At 44.8% G+C, this 22,509-nt stretch overlaps 1 protein-coding gene across 2 annotated transcripts in view; it reads right to left on the bottom strand.

The window, feature by feature from the left end:
- ASB9 (ankyrin repeat and SOCS box containing 9) overlaps positions 1-22,509 on the bottom strand; it is a 41,775-nt gene that overhangs the window by 17,640 nt on the left and 1,626 nt on the right. Inside the window, exons 1-2 of one of the 2 annotated variants that reach the window (XM_010336570.2) lie at positions 12,550-12,622; positions 12,223-12,446 (exon numbers count right to left, since the gene is read on the bottom strand). In XM_010336570.2, the coding sequence (XP_010334872.1) occupies positions 12,223-12,316 (94 nt within the window). In that variant the 5' untranslated portion in view covers positions 12,317-12,446; positions 12,550-12,622. Of the gene's footprint in view, positions 1-12,222; positions 12,447-12,549; positions 12,623-22,509 lie in introns of those variants that run through there. The other variant, XM_003920338.4, reaches the window with a different exon arrangement.

A 22,509-nucleotide genomic window follows, 5' to 3' on the forward strand; every position in this document is an offset into this window, starting at 1 on the left:
AACACCACAATCCATTTTAGAACATTTTTACCACCCCAAAAAGAAACTCTGTGCCCATTAGCAGTCACTCCACAGTTCTACTTCCCCCAGACCCTGGCAACCATTGATCTCCTTTCTGTCTCCATGGATTTGCCTATTCTGGACATTTCATATAAATGAAACCATCCATGTTGTAGCATGCATCAGTACTTCATTCCTCTCTTTGGCCAAATAATTCCTTTGTATGGATAAGCCACATTTTATTCATTCATTCACTCATCTGTTGATGGAAATTTGTGTCATTTCCACTTCTTGGCTGTTATTAATAATGCTGCTATAAACATTCATGTACAAGTTTTTGAGCAGATTTATATTTTCAATTCTCCTGAATATATGCCTAAAAGAATTGCTGCACGACACGTAACACAATGTCTATTTTGAGAGTAGTTTCTAAAGTGGCTGCACTACTTTATATTCCCATCAGCAGTATATGAGGCTTCCCCTTCTAACTTAAAGCCATTTCACTCCAGGGTTTCTTAAGCCTGCCACGGTATGCCTACACTCTTGCCCAGAAGAAAAACGTGAGTCCTTGTAAAACCAAAATCCATCTCAAATTTATACAAAGTCTTTGACCTCAGCAGGTCTCAGAACACTGAGTGATTATGTGAGCATTTACAAGAGTGACAATGGGTAATTTAACATTTTTCTGTGTGTGTGTGTGTGTGTGTGTGTGTGTGTGTGTGTGTGATTATTTTTTGAGACAGAATCTTGCTCTGTCACCCAGGCTGGAGTACAGTGGGACAATCTTGGCTCACTGCAACCTCTGCCTCCTGAGTTCAAGTGATTCTCCCACCTCAGCCTCTCAAGTAGCTGGGACTAAAGGTGTATGCCACCACACCCAGCTTATTTTTGTAATTTTAGTACAGACAGGGTTTCACCACATTGGCCAGGCTGGTTTCGAACTCCTGACCTCAAGTGACATATATACCTCATTCTCTCAAAGTGCTGGGATTATAGGCGTAAGCCACTGTGGCTGGCCTAGTTTATCATTTTTCTGACATCCAGAGAGCATTATGTTCTGTGTGTACATGTGCATGTATTAGCAAACACCGTAATTTGCAACATGGATTAGTCCACACACTCTCTCACTCTGGAAAACACTAAAGAGATACTTTAGTGAGACATGTCTCTTTAGGGATCCAAATGAGGGTCTGTCTAGTGGACCTGGGAAATGCTTCTTTCTTCATGGTTTTCCAGAGCCCACACCCCAAGCAGGCAATGAGCTGTAGGCTCAACCATGCCCAGCTAAACCCAAAAGCAGTTACCCTTGCTTTCCTGCTAACTGGCAGCTGTAAAGAGCAGAAAACAAGCAGGAAAGGGGACCTCTCTTCCTGTCAGAACGTGAACAATGCTCTTAGTAGGAGACTATCCAATTCATGAAGGGGAGCCTCAAAGTCACGACATGCTTTTCCACTGACCCCACCAAAGTCTTTCATGCTCCAGGGCAAGCGTCCCAAACTTTTTACACAGGGGGCCAGTTCACTGTCCCTCAGACCGTTGGAGGGCCGCCACATACTGTGCTCCTCTCACTGACCACCAATGAAAGAGGTGTCCCTTCCTGAAGTGTGGCGGGGGACCAGATAAATGGCCACAGGGAGCCGCATGCGGCCCGCGGGCCATAGTTTGGAGACACTTGCTCTAGGGTCATTAACCGTATGCAATACATTATCCAAGTCCTTGGCATATATTAAGGGCTCTTTCCCAACACTTGTTCAGCCATGGTCTACTGGTTTGAACATGTCAAATGAGGTCACTGGCAATGCCATGGATCTGGTACTGTGGCTCATGGGTAAAATGGAGCAGGGAGCTCTTGTAATCAAACCACTCCACAAGTCCTCCAAGCGGTGCCATTAAACTTATCTTTCTTTCAAATTGTACCCTTAATCAAACCTGGAGCACATTAGGGAGGATGCCATTTCATTTTTATTGTAATTTGTGGAACAGTTTTTTAATTTCCACTATTTCAGAAGAGATTTCAGATGCACTACTAAATGGTACATCCTGAAAATAGCTATTATTGAGATTCTGAGAACCCAACTGAATGCTGGGCAGTAGCATAAATCTACTCATCCTGAGAAACGTTTTGCAAAGTCAGGAGAGAAAAAATAAGTTGGGCAGCTGAGGGGACAGGGGTATTTGCCTTCAGTCTTCAGGACATGATAAGGGTGGATTCAGTGGCATGAACCTACACTGGAAAGAATCTGGGTGCTGTGTTCACAATTACTGTGGACCCTGGTTTGATCCCAGGACAAATAGAAAAGAGGAGAAAAAGAAACAGGCTTACACTCAGAAACAAACAGAAAGGCCCACTGAGGCAACTCTTGGGCAAATCAGGCCTGTCCACTGCAGTTCTTTCTCCAGTTCCATTATCTAGGCTCTCCTCTCCTCTTTCTTCTCTCTCCTCTCTCCTGTCTCGCTCTCTCCTTCTCTCTCCTCTGTCTCTCAATATAAGGCTGCCTTCTCCAAAGGGACCTCACATTAACACCCATTCTGTCTCAACAGGCAGGTTTTTCCCCAGAAAACTCATCCCTGCTGAGGTGCCCCAATATCTAAAAACTTACCATAAGACAATAAAATTGTTGCCTTTCTTTTTTTTCCTTTTTTTTTTTTTTTTTTTTTTTTTTGAGACAGAGTCTCCCTCTCTCGCCCAGGCTGGAGTGCAATGACACAATCTCAGCGCACTGCAACCTCTGCCTCCAGGGTTCAAGCGATTCTCCCACCTCAGCCTCCCAAGTAGCTGGGACTACAGGCGCCTGCACCATGACTGGCTAATTTTTTGAATTTTTAGTAGAAATAGGGTTTCACCATGTTAGCGAGGATGATCTCGATCTCCTGACTTCATGATCTGCCCGCCTTGGCCTCCTAAAGTGCTGGGATTACAGGCATGAGCCACCACACCCGGCCTGTTTCTTTTCAATACCTGTTCTAGCTTATCTTGTTTAAATGTGAATACTCTCTGCAGGGTGAGCTCAATTTTACAAGGAAAGAAATATCTCTACAGATGTCAATCTTCAGGAAAAACCCCCCAAAATAGACACAAATACTGGGAACAGTGGTTACCTGGTTGGTGGAATTATGGGTGAATAGTTTATCCTTCAGTGTATTTTCCTAAGTTTCTATGAGTAGGTGTAAATTAGGGATACCAGAACAAAACACCATAAACTGGGTGGCTTCAAACAACAGACATTAGGGCCAGGTGCGGTGGCTCACACCTGTAATCCCAGCACTTTGGGAGGCTGAAGTGGGTGGATCTCCTGAGGTCAGGAGTTTGAGACCAACCTGGGGAAACCCTGTCTCTATTAAAAATACAAAAATTAGCCAGGCATGGTGGCACATGCCTGTAATCCCAGCTATCTGGAAGGCTGAAGCAGGAGAATCACTTGAACCAAGGAGGTGGAGGTTGCAGTGAGCTGAGATCACGCCATTGCACTCCAGCCTGGTCGACAAGAATGAAACTGTCTAAAATTTAAAAAACCGAAACAGCAACAACAAAAATAAAAAACAAAATTTGTTGTTGCAGAGTCCTAGAGGTTAGAAATTGAATAGAAGTCTGAAATCAAGGTGTGGACAGGGCCATACTCTAGGAGAAAAGCTTTCCTTGCCTCTTCTAGCTTATGGCAGTGGCCCTAAGTCCTTGGTGTCCCTTGGCTTCTAGATGCTTCACTCCTATCTCTGCCTCTGTTGTCACACAGCATTCTCCATGTGTCTCCCCTCCTTTTTTTTTTTTTTTTTTTGAGTGGAGTCATGCTGTCACCAGGCTGGAGTGCAGTGGTGCAATCTCGGCTCACTGCAACCTCCACTTTCCAGGTTCAAGCATTCTCCTGCCTCAGCCTCCCATAGCTGGGACTACAGGCGCCTGCCACCATGCCCAGCTTATTTTTTGTATTTTTAGTAGAAATGGGGTTTCACCATGTAGGCCAGTATGGTCTTGATTTTCTGACCTCGTAATCTGCCTGCCTCGGCCTCCCAAAGTGCTGGGATTATAGGCATGAGCCACTGCGCTCAACCCTCCTCTCCTTTTCTTATGGGGACTCTGGTCATGTTGGATTAAGGTCCATCCTACCCTAGTTATGACCTCGTCTTATCTTAATTAATAAGGTCACATTCTGAGGCACAGAGGGTTAGGAATTCCATATATCTTTTCAGGGGACACAAATCAACTGATAACAAGCAACTTTAGGAAAAAAAAAAAAAGACATTTTTCTCTGCTCCTTGGACAGAAGAGTCTTAACATTAAACAAATTTCTCTATAAGAGTTGGTTGCCCATCTTCATAGCCTTTCCTCCCTCCCTCCAGGGAAGTAGGCAGAAAAGCGCCTGCAGGTGGAGGTGGGAGCAGCAAAGCTCCCCAAGATGATCCACGCCTGGGCCATATTTTCCCTCTAACTTGGCCTTGTGCAAAGGGATATGCTTCACCTGAGCTGAGTTTCTTGGCACAGCTATTTGAAAACAGTATTCTGAGTGTGCCGCATTCCACGCTTCACCAAGTAACCTCAGAAGCATAAACAAAAGCAACCAACCACAACTGAGGTTTTACCCAAGGGGCAGGACTGATGCAAAGCAGACATTGTCCACTTGGGTAGGGAGAGGGAGAAAGCGTAGGAGAGCTTCACGGGGGCAATGGCTTAGCTAAGTGTAGGTGAGCAGCAATTTGACAGTCAGATTCAAAACAGGAGGTAAGAGAGCAGAAGTATCCAGGCACCTACCCTTGTGACGTCTACTTCTTTGAAAACTTCTCTTCCCTTAGTACCTGCATAATTACAACATCCAGAATGTCTTTCTGCTGCTCCGTCCAGCTCACTGGTCCTACTTCATCAACTGGAGGCCTGTCCCAGGGTTTCATCCTTGTTTGGCTCTCAGCTCTTGGCCAGCAAACAATTTCTCCCTTCCTTAGGTTTCAACCACAGCCCCACTGTAGAACATTCTGAGGTCTCTGGCTTCCAACCTGTGATCGTTCCTAAGTCTCCGTTCCATGTCATCATACTGTGCACTGGGCATCATTGTTGGCACTGTCATGTCCAAATTAGAACTCTATATCCTCCCCTCCTCACCCTGCATGCAAGCCAGCTTCCTTTCCACCTTCCCTCTTATCTCACTTATCTGACATTAATTTGGGCTTAAGAACTTTATAATTTTGCCTGCCTTCTCTCCGTTAGTTCCAATATTTAATCAAGCAGCATACCTTCATTTATCTTTCCTTTGAAATCATCAATCACCCTTTCTCTGTCATTTCCAAAGTTCAATCCAAATGTACTTTGCATGCTTGGATTAGTGCAGAGGTTCTCAAAGTATGGCCGCTGATGGGTACCATCCATGTCACCTGGGACTTAGTTATGAATGCAGATTCCTAGGCCCCCACCCCAGACCTACCACTTCATCAAAAGTTGAATCATCTGCTTTTTTTTTTTTTTTTTTTTAAGACAGAGTCTTGCTGTTGCCCAGACTTGAGTACAGTGGCATGATATTGGCTCACTGCAATATTGGCTCACTCCACCTCCCAGGTTCAAGCAGTTCTCCTGCCTTGGCCTCCCAACTAGTTGGGACTACAGGCCCGTGCCAACACACCTGACTTTTATTTTTTTAAGAGGGCGTTTAGCTCATTACCCAGACTGGAGTACAGTGGCACAATCTTGGCTCACTGCCACCTCTACCTCCCAGGTTCAAGCGATTCTCCTGCCTTAGCCTCCAGAGTAGCTAGAATTACAGGCATGCAGCACCATACCCAGCTAATTTTTGTATTTTTAGTAGAGACGGGGTTTCTCCATGTTGGTCAGGCTGGTCCCAAACTCCTAACCTCAGGTGATTCGTGTGCCTCGGCCTCCCAAAGTGCTGGGATTACAGGCATGAGCCACCGCACCCGGCCAAATTTTTGTATTTTTAGTTGAGATAGGATTTCACCATGTTGGCCAGGCTGATCTCAAACTCCTGACCTCAAGTGATCCTCCCACCTCAGCCTCCCAACGTGCTGGGATTACAGGCATGAGCCACCGCACCCTGCCAGAAGCTGCATTACCTGCATTTTAATAAGCTCTTCAGGTGATGTAGAAGCACATGAGATTTTGAGAACCAGTGGATGAATGCAACCATCTCCCATGATTCCAACACAATCTATCCCAGCTGTGGCTACCAGCTTAATTCACCTACAGCCTTCATCGTTACCAGGTCTCTGCTCTAAAACTACCAATGGCTCTCAATCCCTGCCTCATGAAGCCTAACCTCCTTCACTTAGCTCTTAAAGCTTTATCTGGCACTCCATCTCTTTAAAATTTGTTCTCACTAGTCTCCCTAAGGCAGGTGTCCCCAAACTACGGCCCGTGGGCGCATGCGGCCCCCTGAGGCCATTTATCCGGCCCCCCCACCACACTTCAGGAAGGGGCACCTCTTTCATTGGTGGTCAGTGAGAGGAGCACAGTATGTGGCGGCCCTCCAACGGTCTGAGGGACAGTGAACTGGCCCCCTGTGTAAAAAGTTTGGGGACGCCTGCCACTCTGCATTCTAGTTGTAGCCTGCCATTCTGCATTCTAGTTGTAACAACGAGTTCAATTTACAAGCACCATGCCTTTGAGTTTAACACCTGCTCACTCCCACTCACCCACCCTGTCCCCATTGGGGTTTGATTACAACCTTTAGAAACACTGAACAGTGAAAAGTGAAAAACTGGTGCCTCTCCCCTATGTAGAAACAAAAATAAACATAATACTAAGCTTTAAAGTAACAGTGCAGAAGTCAACCAAATTACCGATTCTTTCCCATAATCACTGGTTTGCTGCTTTAAAACTATATTTATTGGCTGGGTGCACTGGCTCACACCTGTAATCCCAGCCCTTTGGGAGGCCCAGGCAGGTGAATCACAAGGTCAGGAGTTCGAGACCAGCCTGACCAACATGGTGAAACCCAGTCTCTACTAAAAGTACAAAAATTAGCCAGGCGTGGATGCCAGTAATCCCAGCTACTCAGGAGGCTGAGGCAGGAGAATCGCTTGAACCTGGGAGGCGGAGATTGCAGTGAGCCAAGATTACACCTCAAACTCCAGCCTGGGTGACAGAGACTCCATCTCAAAAAAAAAAAAAAAAATATATATATATATATATATATATATATATGTGTGTGTATATATATATATATACACATATATATGTATACATAATATATAATACATATATAACGTATACATATTTATCAAATTCTTTGTAAAAAGAGGCTGGGCGTGGTGACTCACGCCTGTAACACCAGCACTTTGGGAGGCCGAGGCAGGCGGATCACTTGAGGTCAGGAGTTCAAGACCAGCCTGGCCAACATGGTGAAACCCTGTCTCTACTAAAAATCCAAAAATTATCTGGGCATGGTGGCATGCACCTGTAATCCCAGCTACTCAAGAGGCCGAGGCAGAAGAATCGCTTGAACACGGGAAGATGGAGTTTGCAGTGAGCAGAGATTGCTCCACTGCATTCCAGCCTGGGCGACAGAGACTCCATCTCACAAAGAAAGAAAGAAAGAAAAATTTGGTGTAAAAGTAATTTTTGATGCCACTCTTGCTTTCCTAGTTCTCCAAACTCATGCTCAATACATCTGCTGATCAATCCAGTTCTGCCTTTGTGGCTGTACATCTCACTCACCATTGAGTACTCTGCTCATTTTATAAGTGAAATTGGATAAATGAATGAATGAATGAGCAGGCTAGTCTACTCAGTCAAAGGGAAGGCTGAAATCTCGCTCTGTCACCCAGGCTAGAGTGCAGTGGCAAAATCTCAGCTCACTGCAACCTCTGCCTCCCTGTTCGAGCAATTTTCTGCCTCAGCGTCCCAAGTAGCTGGGATTGCAGGCACCCGCTACCACACCCAGCTAATTTTTTTTGTATGTTTTAGTAGAGACGGGGGTTTCACCATCTTGGCCAGGCTGGTCTTGAACTCCTGACCTTGTGATCCACTCGCCTCAGCCTCCCAAAGTGCTATGGGCATGAGCCACCTCACCCGGTCCTGCAGAGAGATTCTTATAAATAATACAGTATATTGGCTAATAATAAACTGGTTAATCCAGGAGCAGTGGCTCACGCCTGTAATCCCAGCACTTTGGGAGGCTGAGGCAGGTGGATCACAAGGTCTGAGACCAGCCTGGCCAGCATGCTGAAATCCCGTCTCTACTAAAAATACAAAAATTAGCTGGGCGTGGTGGCACATGCCTGTAGTCCCAGGTACTCTGGAGGCTGAGGCCAGAGAATTGCTTGAACCAGGGAGTCAGGGATTGCAGTAAGCCAAGATTGGGCTACTGCACTTCAGTGTGGGCAACAGAGGGAGATCCTATCTCAAAAAGTGTGAGTGTGTGTGTGTGTGTGTGTGTGTGTGTGTGTCTGTGTGTACTGGTTAACCCTCCAGCCCCAAGTCTGCAAAGTTACTGGTGTCACATCCTTTCTCAAACAGACCAATCAGTGAGGAAGCCTTGGAATTTATCAGGAAGGAAACTCACAGTTCGTGACTTTTGGAGAGTGAAGGGAGCAGGGTGGGGGGGTGAAGGAAACAACTCACTTTCTGCAACTGTTGTTCACCCTGTTGAGATCCGCTTGTTACTTGGGGCCTTGTTATGGAAACAAACTCTAGCACCCAGAGCTGGGAAAGCTAGTTTTGCAGCAGCCCTGCTGAATTGCTGTATTTATTATTTTTCAGGTATTTTGTTTGTTTGTTTTTGGTTTTTTTGAGATGGAGTCTTGCTCTGTCACCAGGCTGGAGTGCAGTGGCACAATCTCGACTCACTGCGACCTCTGCCTCAGGCTATTCTCCTGCCTCAGCCTTCTGAGTAGCTTAGACAGGCACGTGCCACCACGCATGACTAATTTTTGTATTTTTAGTATAGATGGGGTTTTACCATGTTGACCAGACTGTTTCGGACTCCTGACCTCAAGTGATGCACTCACCTCAGCCTCCCAAAGTGCTGGGATTACAGGTGTTAGCCACCACACTTGGCCTTTTTTGAGATGGAGTCTCGCTCTATCGCCAGGCCGGATTGCAGTGGCACGCTCTCGGCTCACTGCAACCTCCGCCTCCCGAACTCAAGCAATTCTCCCGTCTCAGTCTCCTGAGTACCTGGGATTACCGGCGAGCGCCACCACGCCTGGGTAATTTTTGTGTTTTCAATAGAGACGGGGTTTCACCATGTTGGCCACGCTAGTCTCCAACTCCTGACCTCAGGTTATCTGCCCGCCTTGGCCTCCCAAAGTGCTGGAATTACAGGCATGATCCACAGCACTCAGCAGTCAGTCAGGGTTTATTAACCTACTATACAGGTTCTGAAAGGGTTAAAATGGAAGAAATAAAACGCAAGGCTGGGCGTGGTGGCGCACTCCTGTAATCCCAGCACTTTGGGAGGCCAAAGCTGATGGATCACGAGGTCAGGAGATCAAGACCAGCCTGGCTAACACAGTGAAACCCTGTCTCTTCTAAAAATATCAACAATTAGCCAAGCGTGATGGTGCACGCCTATAATCCCAGCTACTCGGGAGGCTAAGTCAGGAGAATCGCTGGAACTCGGGAGTCGGAGGTTGCAGTGAGCCGAGATCCCGCCACTGCACTCCTGCCTGGACAACAGAGTGAGACTCCATCCCAAAAAACTAAAGAAAGGCACCGTGGCTTATGCCTGTAATGTCAGCACTTTGGGACCCGAGACTAGTGAATCACAAGGTCAGGAGATTGAGACCATTCTGACCAACATGTTGAAACCCCATCTCTACTAAAAATACAAAATTATCTGGGCATGGTGGTGGGCGACTGTAGTCCCAGCTACTCAGGAGGCTGAGGCAGGAGAATTAAACCTGGGAGGTGGAGGTTGCAGTGAGCCAAGAGCGTGCCACTGCACTCTAGCCTGGGCAACAAGAAGGAAATTCCGTCTCAAAAAAAAAAAAGGTCGGGCGTGGTGGCTCACACCTGTAATCCCAGCACTTTGGTAGGCTGAGGCGGGCGGATCACCAGTTCAAGAGATTGAAACCATCCTGGCCAACCGAGTGAAAACTCGTCTCTACTAAAAATACAAAACTTCTGGGAGTGGTAGCAGGCACCTGTAGTCCGAGCTACTAGGGAGGCTGAGGCAGAAGAGTCCTTTGAACCCGGGAGGCGGAGGCTGCAGTGAGTCGACATTGTTCCACTGGACTCCAGAGCGAGACTCCGTGTCCCGCTCCACAAATATTTTTAAAAAGCCCGGCGCGGTGGCTAACACCTGTAATCCCAGCACTTTGGGAGGCGGCCAAGGCTGGCGGATCACAAGGTCACAAAGGAAATCGAAACCATCCTGGCTAACACGGTAAAACCTGGTCTCTACCAAAAATACAAAAAATTAGCCAGGCGTGGTGGTGCACGCCTGTAGTCCCAGCTACTCCAGAGGCTGAGGCAGGAGAATCGCTTGAACCCGGGAGGTGGCGGTTGCTTTGAGCTGAGATTGCTCCACTGGACTCCAGAGCAAGACTCCGTCCCCCGCTCCACAAAAATTTTTAAAAAGCCGGGCGCGGTGGCTAACACCTGTCATCCCAGCACTTTGGGAGGCGGCCAAGGCAGGCGGATCACAAGGTCACAAAGTTAGGAAATCGAAACCATCCTGGCTAACACAGTAAAACCCAGTCTCTACCAAAAATACAAAAAATTAACCAGAGGACGGGCGCGGTGGCTCACGCCTATAATCCCAGCACTTTGGGAGGCCAAGGCAGGTGGATCACGAGGTCACGAGATCGAGACCATCCTGGTCAACATGGTGAAAGCCCGTCTCTACTAAAAATACAAAAACTAGCTGGGCATGGTGGCGTGTTCCTGTAATCCCAGCTACTCAGGAGGTTGAGGCAGGAGAATTGTCTGAACCCGAGAGGCGGAGGTTGTGGTGAGCCGAGATCGCGGCATTGCACTCCAGCCTGGGTAACAAGAGTGAAACTCCGTCTCAAAACAAACAAACAAACAAACAAAAAAATTAGCCAGGCGTGGTGGTGCGTGCCTGTAGTCCCAAGCTACTCCGGAGGCTGAGGCAGGAGAATCGCTCGAACCCGGGAGGTGGAGGTTGCTTTGAGCAGAAATTGCTCCACTGGACTCCAGAGTGAGACTCCGTCCCCCGCTCCACAAAAATTTTTAAAAAGCCGGGCGCGAGCGCGGTGGCTAACACCTGTCATCCCAGCACTTTGGGAGGCGGCCAAGGCGGGCAGATCACAAGGTCACAAAGTCAGGAAATCGAAACCATCCTGGCTAACACGGTAAAACCCGGTCTCTACCAAAAATACAAAAAAGTAGCCAGGCGTGGTGGTGCGCGCCTGTAGTCCCAGCTACTCCAGAAGCTGAGGCAGGAGAATCGCTGGAACCCGGGAGGTGGAGGTTGCTTTGAGCCGAGGTGCCGCCATTACACTCCAGCCTGTGCCACATTGCTAGACGCCATCTTAAAAAAATGCCTAAACCTATTTTTCAGAATCCTTTCAGCCAGCAGAGAGGTGGGTATTTGTGGGATCCTGTAAATTACTACAGACACCACCTGTGGAGGTTGCTTTGAGCCGAGGTGCCGCCATTACACTCCAGCCTGCGTGACAGAGCGAGACGCCATCTTAAAAAAAAAACCTCGAATGCCTAAACTTATTTTTCAGAATCCTTTCAGCCACCAGAGAGGTGGGTATTTCTGGGATCCTGTATATTACTACAGACACCACCTGTCAGGTTAGAACCATACCTATAAGATGATTCTCCAATGTTTAAATAAAACAAAGTCTCTTTTGTCTCTTTTGAAAGCGACTCAATGAGTGCTCCATGTTTGAACATCATTTATAAACCCTGCCCCACCTAAATGCCAACTACCTACGACGTGCAAATTTTTTTATAAAGTTTTAGCATTAAAAATTTTCCTATTTATAAGTAACTTTCAAGCCTCCAATTTAATACATAATGCATTTGACCCACAGAGAATGATTCCTGGGAGCTGAAATTTTCACTCCGGAGAATAATTTGTGGCAATTGAATTTGTCTTGTCTTTTCTGTAAGATTCTGCAGAAAGAAGTGTACACATTTTTGAACAGCTGTGTAAAGGATATATACCAGCGAGCTGTGGACATCTGCCCAGTTAACAGCCCCATGGATACCTCAGACAGAGCCACTGAAACTGCCCAGCCCTCCTCTCCTAGCACATTACTAGCCAACCTCCACACGGCTCTGAATTCACTGCCCCTATGACTCACCGCCCATCAATGGGTTTGAAAGAAGCCTGGTGTCAGAAGCATCTCTTGGCTCCACGGGCTTGCTGCCATCCATGCCCCCTTGTTTGCCATCCATGGTGCTCTCTCCTGAGCGAGCAAGCTCTGCGCTGTACTTCAGTTGCTCAGCAAAGTCCAAACTTCGTGCTCCCCTTGCTCCTGAAAAATTTATGTGGCTGGCTGAGCTGCACACGTCCTGGTCAAATGGTCTGCAGGAAAGAACAGAGCAGGCAGGGTAATATGAGTACTACCTGTGTTCAGAGAGAGGCACACGCTCGGGTACACGCGCACGCACACACACACACACTTCACCTAAGTGGCTGGAGGCCCGGCCGAGGCTACAAGAACCCTCCAGCCCCCAGTCTCCGAAGTTGCTGATGTCACGTCCTTTCCCAAACTGAGACCAATCAGTGAGGAAGCCTTGGCATTTATCAGGAAGGAAACTTACAGTTTGTAACTTTTTAGAGTTAAGGGAGCAGGGTGGGGACCAAGTAAACAGCTCACTTTCTGCACGTGTTGTTCACCCTGCTGAGATTCGTTTGTTACATGGTAGCTTGTTATGGAGACAAGCCCCAGCACCCAGAGCTGAGAACGCTGGTTTTGCAGCAGCAGCCCTGCTGAATTGCTTGCACAGTATCATGCACAGCACGCCCTGGCCATCTGCACACGTGCTTTCAATTTCACTGGGAGTTTCTTATGGGAAAATGCGTCTATATGTTACAATAATGTACCTTTGGAAAGAACTGCTTTTTTCATTTCAACTGCAGGAATTTCACTAAATGTCCTGCCTCACCCTTCCTCCACTCCTTTTATTTTAACTTCTAAATAAATAATGAACCATTGCAATTGGAAAACTGGATTGCTAGGTGGCCTGGGATGTGGAAGAGACCTGCTCTCTTTCCATTGTCAATTATTAAAACTTATTTTGTTAGCATTTTGCTTATATAAAATATTTGGGTGTTCTGTGTCCATGTCTTTTCAGATAAACCCAGTTGCCTCACACCCCTTGGTGCTACTTCAGGCTGAGGGCCACCTCTGGACTTCCAGGTGGAAGAGGATTTTTCATCCCCGTGGGGGAAGGCTCTGAGTTAAGTCTCAAGCAAAGGCTGGCTGTGAAGTGACTGCAGATTTGTCTTAATCCCAAAGATGAGGCCTAGCTGTTTTAGATTTATGGAGTCTCAGTTGAAACATTAGGTGGCTGTTATTAATCGTTTGAGAGGTGTCATTCACATTTTTAAAGGCATTTCTATGCATACACATGTACGCACATTTATCAATTTATATTTTCCACGTAAATATACCTATATTCTATTTTTGTTTTTTTGAGACAGAGTCTCACTTTGTCACCTGGGCTCGAGTACCATGGTACCATCTCAGTTCATTGCTAACTCCTCCTCCTGGAGTCAAGTGATTCTCCTGCCTCAGCCTCCCAAGTAGCTGGGATTACAGGAGCATGCCACCGCCTCTGGCTAATTTTTCTATTTTTAGTAGAAACGGGGTTTCACCATGTTGGCCAGGCTAGTCTCAAACTCTTGACCTCAAGTGATCCCCTTGCCTTGGTGTCCCAAAGTGCTAGGATTACGGGTGTGAGCCACCACTCCCAGCCCCTATATTATTCTATTATTCTATGCTTTTTACTCTTAATTTGGTCTGGGAGAGCTTTCCATATCAGCTTTTATGGCTATGCTCCTGTCTTTATTCACTGCTGCATAGCATTCCATATTGTGCCAAAAGTATTTAATTATGCTCCTAATGATATAAGCAGAAGGTCATTATTTCTGTTAGTACTATGAAAAGACTGAAGTTCATATTTTTGTACATATGGCTTTGTGCACAGAGGCAAATATTTCTAGAGGGGAGATTCCTAAGAGTGGAAATGCTAAGTCAAAGGTATGCTTATGCACATGTAATAAATTGTATAAAACCAAAGACATGGCTGGGTGCAGTGGCTCATGACTGTAATCCCAGTACTTTGGGAGGCTGAGGAGGGCAGATCACCAGGTCAAATGTGCCTATATGTTGCAATAATGTACCTTTGGAAATAACTGTTTTTTTTTTCCTTTCGGCTGCAAGAATTTCACTAAATGTCCTACCTCACCCTTCCTCACCTTAGTAGAGATGGTGAAACTCCATCTCTACTAAGCTTTCACCATCTCTACTAAAAATACAAAAATTAGCTGGGCGTGATGGCAGGTGCCTGTAATCCCAGCTACTCAGGAGGCTGAGGTGGGAGAATCGGTTGAACCCAGCAGGCAGAGGTTGCAGTGAGCCGAGATCGCGCCATTGTACTCCAGCCTGGGGGACAAGAGTGAGACTTCATCTCAAAAAAAAAGAAAAAAAATTGAAGACACACAGAATGAGTACAAGTAAAACTGGGGAATGGAATAAAATCAGTAGATTGTATGAATGTTGATTTCCCAGTTATAATATTGTACTATACTTACCATTGAGTTGGCACTGGATGGAGATCGCTGTGTGATTTCTTACAACTGCACATGAATCTATAATTCTCTCAATACAAACTGCACTTTTTTTTTTTTTTTTTTTTTTTTGAGATGGAGTATTACTCTATCGCCCAGGCTGGAGTGCAGTGGCATGATCTCGGCTCACTACAACTACCGGGTTCAAGCGATTTTCCTGCCTCAGCCTCCTGAGTAGCTGGGATTACAGGTACCCACCACCACACACAGCTAATTTTTTGTATTTTTAGTAGAGACCGGTTTCACCATGTTGGCCAGGCTGGTCTTGAATTTCTGACCTTAGGTGATCCACCAACCTCGGCCTACCAAAGTGCTGGGATTACAGGTGTGAGCTACTGAGCCCAGCCCAAATTGCACTTTTTAAAAAGAGGCTGCTCATTTAAAATTGGGATAAACACTACTAAACTTCCCTCTATTTCTATTTGCAGAATTAATTGAGAAGGCCATAAGTATACAAATTCTTTACCACTGCATCAGGAAAGATTTGAAGAATGATAAACTTGTTTGGCAGAGACTGAGAAATTGATTCCCAGCACAGACTGGATGACGAGTTAAACAGAAGGGCACAATGAGGAAACTGGATGCTATTTCCTTCCCTTCCCAGTAAAATCTTTATAGGGCAGCTTATGTACTTTTAATTAAATTCCAAGTAGATGAGGCTTTTCCATATTCAAAACTAAGTTCCAAAATGACAATAAAGAATATTTCCAGGTTGTTTTTCTACTACCTGGGAGGGAATTAATTCATCAGCCTTTAATCTTCTCATTATATTTATGATGTTGATCAACACTGGTAAATAGGAGGATGGGAGGCGAATTTTTAAAATGTTTAACAACAGTTCTTTGCAAGGGGAGTTCATGCATTTGTGGATTTGTATGAGGATAAAGTTGAATCACATGTATATGAGCTATGATTATGGAGAAATTGGTTGGCTTACCACGAGCCACAAGAAAAGGGCAATCTTACCAACTTCTAATCAGCTCTCATGTGTGTCAGTGTGAGTGTCTGGATGTTCAGTGAAATTGGCCCAGGTTAGGTTAGAAAACAGAATGATCATTGCCTGCAGCAGATGATAAGGCCACAATCATTCCTTAACAGGTGTAGAGTTCTCAGTAGCCAGTGCCTCTGCCCCACCCCTCACTTGGATGTCCAAGGCACACCTCAGGCATGGTTTAGAAGATTCTTTCCTCCCCAAAATAGCCGGCTCAAGTCCAGCTGCTCACTGGTAAGAGGCTGAAAACTCAAGAAGCAAAAGATATAGTGAAAGGAAATCAATTTTATCCAAATGCTACCAGTTGGAGAATGGCCAGCCTTTAAAAGACGGTTCCACCTTTTTGGGCTGAGTGAAGGGGTTTAAAATGAAGGAAAAAGTGTGGGAAAATGTGAGAATATCAAGGAAGGGAAGAACTCTGTGTGTCTCTTGCCCATCGCTATCTTGAGTAATCGCCCGTCCGGAGGTCCAGTTTGCAGTCATCCTGACTTCTGCCCAGTAGTGGTGGGCTAACTGTTCATAACTCCCCCAAGCAGGAGGATTCTGCTGCTGGGTTCCTGAGCCTTTTTTGTTTCAAAATTGGCCCCTGGAATTTCTAAGCAAGCACGTAGTTAGATAAGCGAGCACTGTTCACCAATGTGCCTCGTGGAAAAGAGAAACAGAAAGAAACAAAGAATATCAAAGTATGTTTCAAGGCTGAAAGCAAGAAAGAAAAAAAAGTTTTAAAATGCATTTTGAGGCTGGGATGCTCAGTTATGCTTAGACTTTGGGGGAGCCTTGAAAGTCACTTGCAATCAGTCAAAGTTGGTTCAGGAGCTTAATTATTCTCGTTATTTTAGTTGGCTTTTTTTTTTTGAGACAGAGTCTCGCTCTGTCACCAGGCTGGAGGGCAGTGGCACAACTGCGGCTCACTACAACCTCCGCCTCCTGGGTTCAAGCAATTCTCCTGCCTCAGCCTCCCGAGTAGCTGGGACTACAGGCGCACACTACCTACCCAGTTATTTTTTGTATTTTTAGTAGAGATGGGGTTTCTCCATGTTGGTCAGGCTGGTCTCAATCTCTTGACCTAGTGATCCACCCGCCTCAGCCTCCCAAAGTGCTGGGATTACAGGTGTGAGCCACCGCACCCAGCCAGCCTCAGCTGGTAGTTTTTCTAGCACAAAACCTTTAACACCTAAAAAGGTATACATTTTCTCTGACGACTTGGAATACTCTGCTTCTACTGCTGTAGAGAGAAGTCACTCAGTCCTACTCGGCCAAGCAGTATAATAAGGCTCAAATGAGAATTTTTTTTTAAAAAACTCAGGCATTATGCAGTATTCTCGAGGAAACAGTCAGGTGGATCAAAATTGAAAGATAATCACATAACAATAGTGCTGGACTCTTCAAAAATGCCAACAGCATGAAAGTCAAAAGTGGGGAAGGAGGGCCGGGCGCGGTGGCTCAAGCCTGTAATCCCAGCACTTTGGGAGGCCGAGGCGGGTGGATCACGAGGTCAAGAGATCGAGACCATCCTGGTCAACATGGTGAAACCCCGTCTCTACTAAAAATACAAAAAAATTAGCTGGGCATGGTGGCGTGTGCCTGTAATCCCAGCTACTCAGGAGGCTGAGGCAGGAGAATTGCCTGAACCCAGGAGGCGGAGGTTGCGGTGAGCCGAGATCGCGCCATTGCACTCCAGCCTGGGTGACAAGAGCGAAACTCCGTCTCAAAAAAAAAAAAAAAAAAGTGGGGAAGGAAAGCTTTCTAGATTAAAGGAGAATAAAGAAACTTGATAACTACATTCGATGCATGATCCTCAAAGAGAGCCTGAATGGTGGAACATGATAGAAAAGATACCATTAATGCCACAAGTGTGAGAACTTAAATCTGGTTATATATGGATAGTTGTAGTGCATCAGTATCAAACCTACTGTGTGTGATCATTACACCACAGTTCTGTAGGAGAATCTCTGTGTTCTTAGGAGATGCATATTGAACTGCTTAGTGCTGAGCCATATGGGAGTAAGAGGCCAAAAGGGAAATGTATGCCTTTATGCATATTTTGTACCAAGTATAAAAAGCTGGCCGGATACAGTGGCTCACACCTGTAATCCCAGCACTTTCGGAGGCCAAGGTGGGTGGAGCACAAGTTCAGGAAATCGAGACCATCCTGGCTAACATGGTAAACCCTGTCTCTACTAAAAATACTAAAAATTAGCCAGGCGTGGTGGCACGAGCCTGTAGTCCCAGCTACTTGGGTGGCTGACGCAAAAGAATCACTTGAACCCGGGAGGCAGACGTTGCAGTGAGCCGAGATCACACTATTGCACTCCAGCCTGGGCAACAGAGCGAGACTCCATCTCAAATTAAAAAAAAAAAATTAATGTAAGCTGCAAAATCAAAACACATAAGTATATATAAAGCCTGCGTTGCCCAATCTGTTTGCATGTCATTGTCATACCTTATAAACTCAGCAACCACATATCCCAGAACCAAGGACTGATTGGAAACACTATTCTCACTGCACAATAATACAGGGTCATAAAACAAACAACAACAGCCTGTCTTTATTTCAAAATTTGATATTTTGGCTATCGTGGGCTTTTTGCGCTAACATTGGTACACTAAAATATGCACATTAATTACTTTTTGTTGCCCTCTTAAATTTTTTTGCCTCATTCACCTAATCCTGATCCTAACCTTGGTGAAGGATCATGGATCATGATGCCCACAACTTACAAATAGTTCATTTTCTAATATACGGATATGTATTGGCCGGGTGTTGTGGCTCACGCCTGTAATCCCAGCACTTTGGGAGGCCGAGGCAGGTGAATCACAAAGTCAAGAGCTTGAGACCATCCTGGCCAACATGGTGAAAGCTCATTTCTACTAAAAATACCAAGAAAAAAAATTAGCTGGGCATGGTGGCAGCTGCCTGTAGTTCCAGCTACTTGGGAGGCTGAGGCAGGAGAATTGCTTGAACCCAGGAGGCAGAAGTTGCAGTGAGCCAAGATCACACCACTGCACTCCAGCCTGGTGACAGAGTGACACTTCATCCTGGGGAAAAAAAAAGGATATGTATTAATTATATATGAGTTTACATGTGTAAATATGTGGGTGTGTGTACACATGTCCAAGTATATATGTATATATGTATATACATTTGTATATGTATATGTATGTGTATACATGCAATGTGCATGTATTCATTGTTTTATTCTTGAAAATGTTTTGAAGGCTGGAAACTTCAAGATATGACAATGGTTAAGAAGAAAAATTAATAAATGGAAATTAAGACTTGGTGTACATTTGTTTACAAGCTAAATTTGTTAAAATAAGAAGCTATTTCAAGTAAGATCTGTGTATTTGTCCTGTTACAGACTCTGCTAGGGGAAAGAGATGATACATTCCATATGTAAATGGAATATATCCATGCAAGAGCAGGCTCTGGCAGTGATGTGCAATGGGTCAAAATGTGAAGTACTGCAGTGCAGAGAGCACCTTCCCTGACAAGCTGCAGTTATTGAGTGATTCATCCCTCCCCATGGCAGCTTCAGGCAATGTCTCTGAAGTGTCAGCCATTCTTTTTGTGTTCAGTGCATAAAATCTTCTCAGCAATGAGCATTGTTACTGATAAAAAGATTCATGTACAAACCTCATGTTTACTTGACAAAGCAATATTAGAAATATAAGGGAGGAGGATTACTTTGGGAGAAACAGTTCCTTAATCCAATGTGAACCAAAAATTAGAGACATTGAAATACGTACCTAAACATTTAAATAAGGATTTTGAAAGTGTTGAGACTTAAATCCTCAAGTGACATAGCAAGCTTATTTTTTTTTATTTTTTTATTTTTTTTTGAGATGGAGTTTCACTCTTGTTACCCAGGCTGGAGTGCAATGGCGCGATCTCGGCTCACCGCAACCTCCGCCTCCTGGGTTCAAGCAATTCTCCTGCCTCAGCCTCCTGGGTAGCTGGGATTACAGGCATGTCCCACCATGCCCAGCTAATTTTTTGTATTTTTAGTAGAGACAGGGTTTCACCATGTTGACCAGGATGGTCTCGATCTCTCGACCTTGTGATCCACCCGCCTCGGCCTCTCAAAGTGCTGGGATTACAGGCTTGAGCCACCGCGCCCGGCATTTTTTTTAATAATAGGTAAAGGTAGATGATGGACTGATACAGTCATATAAATAATAGCTAGCTAAATAGATGGTAAATAGATGTATCTTTACGTAGACATAGATGGCTTATAGATAGGCAATATTGATTATTTGGTTATGAAAATATTCCTTAAAATGATTCATTGTATATATATTTTAAACTATTATTTTAAATCTTTTTTCCTTATTTTTTTTTGGGCAGGGGGATGGAGTCTTGCTCTGTTGCCTAGGCTGGAGTGCAGTGGCGCAATGTTGGCTCATTGCAACTTCCACCTCCCGGGTTCAAACAATTCTCCTGCCTCAGTCTCACCAGTAGCTGGGATTACAGGCGTGCACCACCATACCTGGCTAGTTTTTGCATTTTTAGTAGAGATGAGGTTTCACCATGTTGGCCAGGCTAGTCTGGAACTCCTGACCTCGTGATCCACCTGCCTCGGCCTCCCAAAGTGCTGGGATTACAGGAGTGAGCCACTGCACCAGGCCAAATAGTTTTTATATACCAATCACACTTATGGAAATCTAAGAAATACTTCAAAAATTTTTGAAGATTTATGTGAAAATGAAGTTCACATCAATGTTATCTACAATAGCAAGAAACTAGAAATAATTTAAGTATCTAACAATATGGAAATACTTAAGGAATATGATATAACCATTTAAAAGGATGGTCCCAAATGGTTCAAAACAGAAAATTATTACAACATGGTTTGTGGGAAAAGCCAGAATCATAAATACTTTTATAATAGGATATCTATGTTAAATCGGGCAAAGGGATAAAAAATATGATGTACTGAAAATACTGAAAAAAATCTTAACAGTAAAAGTTAACTAACAAATATTATATACATACGTGAGTAGTTAGTTATTCTAAAATTCAGTCACCTTGCCAGGGACCTTGCCTAACTAGCTCATCTAAAATAGTAAGACTTTGTTATCACTCCTTACCCCCAATCTGCTGTATTTTTCTTTTTATCACTTCCTGATATGATATTTGTATTATTTCCTGTTGTTCTCACTAACACATGAGGTTTTTGGGAGCAAACACCATGTCCGTCTTTTTTTTTTTTTTTTTTTTTTTTTTTTTTGAGACGAAGTTTTGCTCTTGTTGCCCAGGCTGGAGTGCAATGGTGCGATCTCGGCTCACAGCAAACTCCGCCTCCAGGGTTCAAGTAATTCTCCTGCCTCAGCCTCCCGAGTAGCTGGGATTACAGGGATGTGCCACCACGCCTGGCTAATTTTATATTTTTAGTAGAGATGAGGTTTCTCCATGTTGGTCAGGCTGGTCGCGAACTACCAACCTCAGGTCGGGATCCGCCTGCCTCAGCCTCCCAAAGTGCCGGGATTACAGGCGTGAGCCACCACACCCAGCCCCATGTCTGTCTTTCACAATGTTCATCCAGCCCCATGTCTGTCTTTCACAGTGTCTAGTACATTATAGATGCTGAGTAAAAAATGTGTTAAATGAATTAATTGAGAAGGTATCTTAGAGCACTTCAAATATGACTAAAATTGTAAAAATTATACCGTTTTTGGGGGAAAAAAATCCCATATAGTATAAAAAGTGAAATAATCTGTATTAGTATCTAAGAACCCCAAACAGCAGGCAAAATGGAAACTGAAGGGTTAATTTGTTCAGGTCGGTCTGCTCTACTTGTTTTTGGTTGCTTGCTTTTTGTTAATTTCTTTTCTTTTTTTCATGAAGCTAAAGGCTACATAGCTGAATAGAAAGCTGCTGTGTACTGAAATTTAACCTTCACTGGCTACTTGATAAGTAACATTCATAGTTTACCACGATAATGGTTGCAGTTGTTTTTCAGGAACTTGGACCAGCTCCTGTCCAGTTCAAACCAGTTAAGGCCACTGACTCTTCAACTAGGCTTCCATAAGTGCCTGAGAAATGGCCTTTTGATGTCAGAAAACCAAAAATGCCACCCTCAGATCATACTGATGCCACTATTTTTGGTTTGTATGTCCTATGTAATGTCATGAATCCTGGCTATGCTTGCACAAAATAAACCTGTTCCTTTTTTCCCCACTTTTCCCCATGCCTTAGACCACCCCGCTTCCCTAACCCATAAATATAGCTAAGCCTTATCTTTGGGAAAGTGGATTTGAGAGCTATTATCCTGCTTCCTTGCTTGGCAGCCTTGTGAATAAATCTTTTCTCTTACAAAACCCGTGTCACAGTGATTGGTTTACTGAATGCAGGCAGAAAAAACCTGGATCTAGTTGGTAACGAAATAATGTCATAAAAACCAGATGATTAGTCTGGTCTAAATATAGCTTAATGGATGTAGAACTTTAAAGGAACTTAAAAGATTACCTCTTGTCCAGGCTAGACGTGGTGGCTCATGCCTGTAATCCCAGCACTTTGGGAGGCTGAGGCAGGTGGATCACGAGGTCAGATTGAGACCATCCTGGCTAACATAGTGAAACCCCGTCTCTACTAAAAATACAAAAATTAGTTGTGCATGGTGGCACGTCTGTAGTCCCAGCTATTCCGTAGGCTGAAGCAGGAGAATCGCTTGAACCCAGGAGGCGGAGGTTGCAGTGAGCCAAGATCACACCACTGTCACCAGCCTGGGTGACAGAGCAAGACTCCTTCTCAAAAAAAAAAAAAAAAAAAAGAAAAAAAGATTATCTCATGTCTAATAC

Source organism: Saimiri boliviensis, chromosome X, assembly GCF_048565385.1.
Source record: "Saimiri boliviensis isolate mSaiBol1 chromosome X, mSaiBol1.pri, whole genome shotgun sequence".
In the NCBI taxonomy this organism is placed as follows: Eukaryota; Metazoa; Chordata; class Mammalia; order Primates; family Cebidae; genus Saimiri; species Saimiri boliviensis.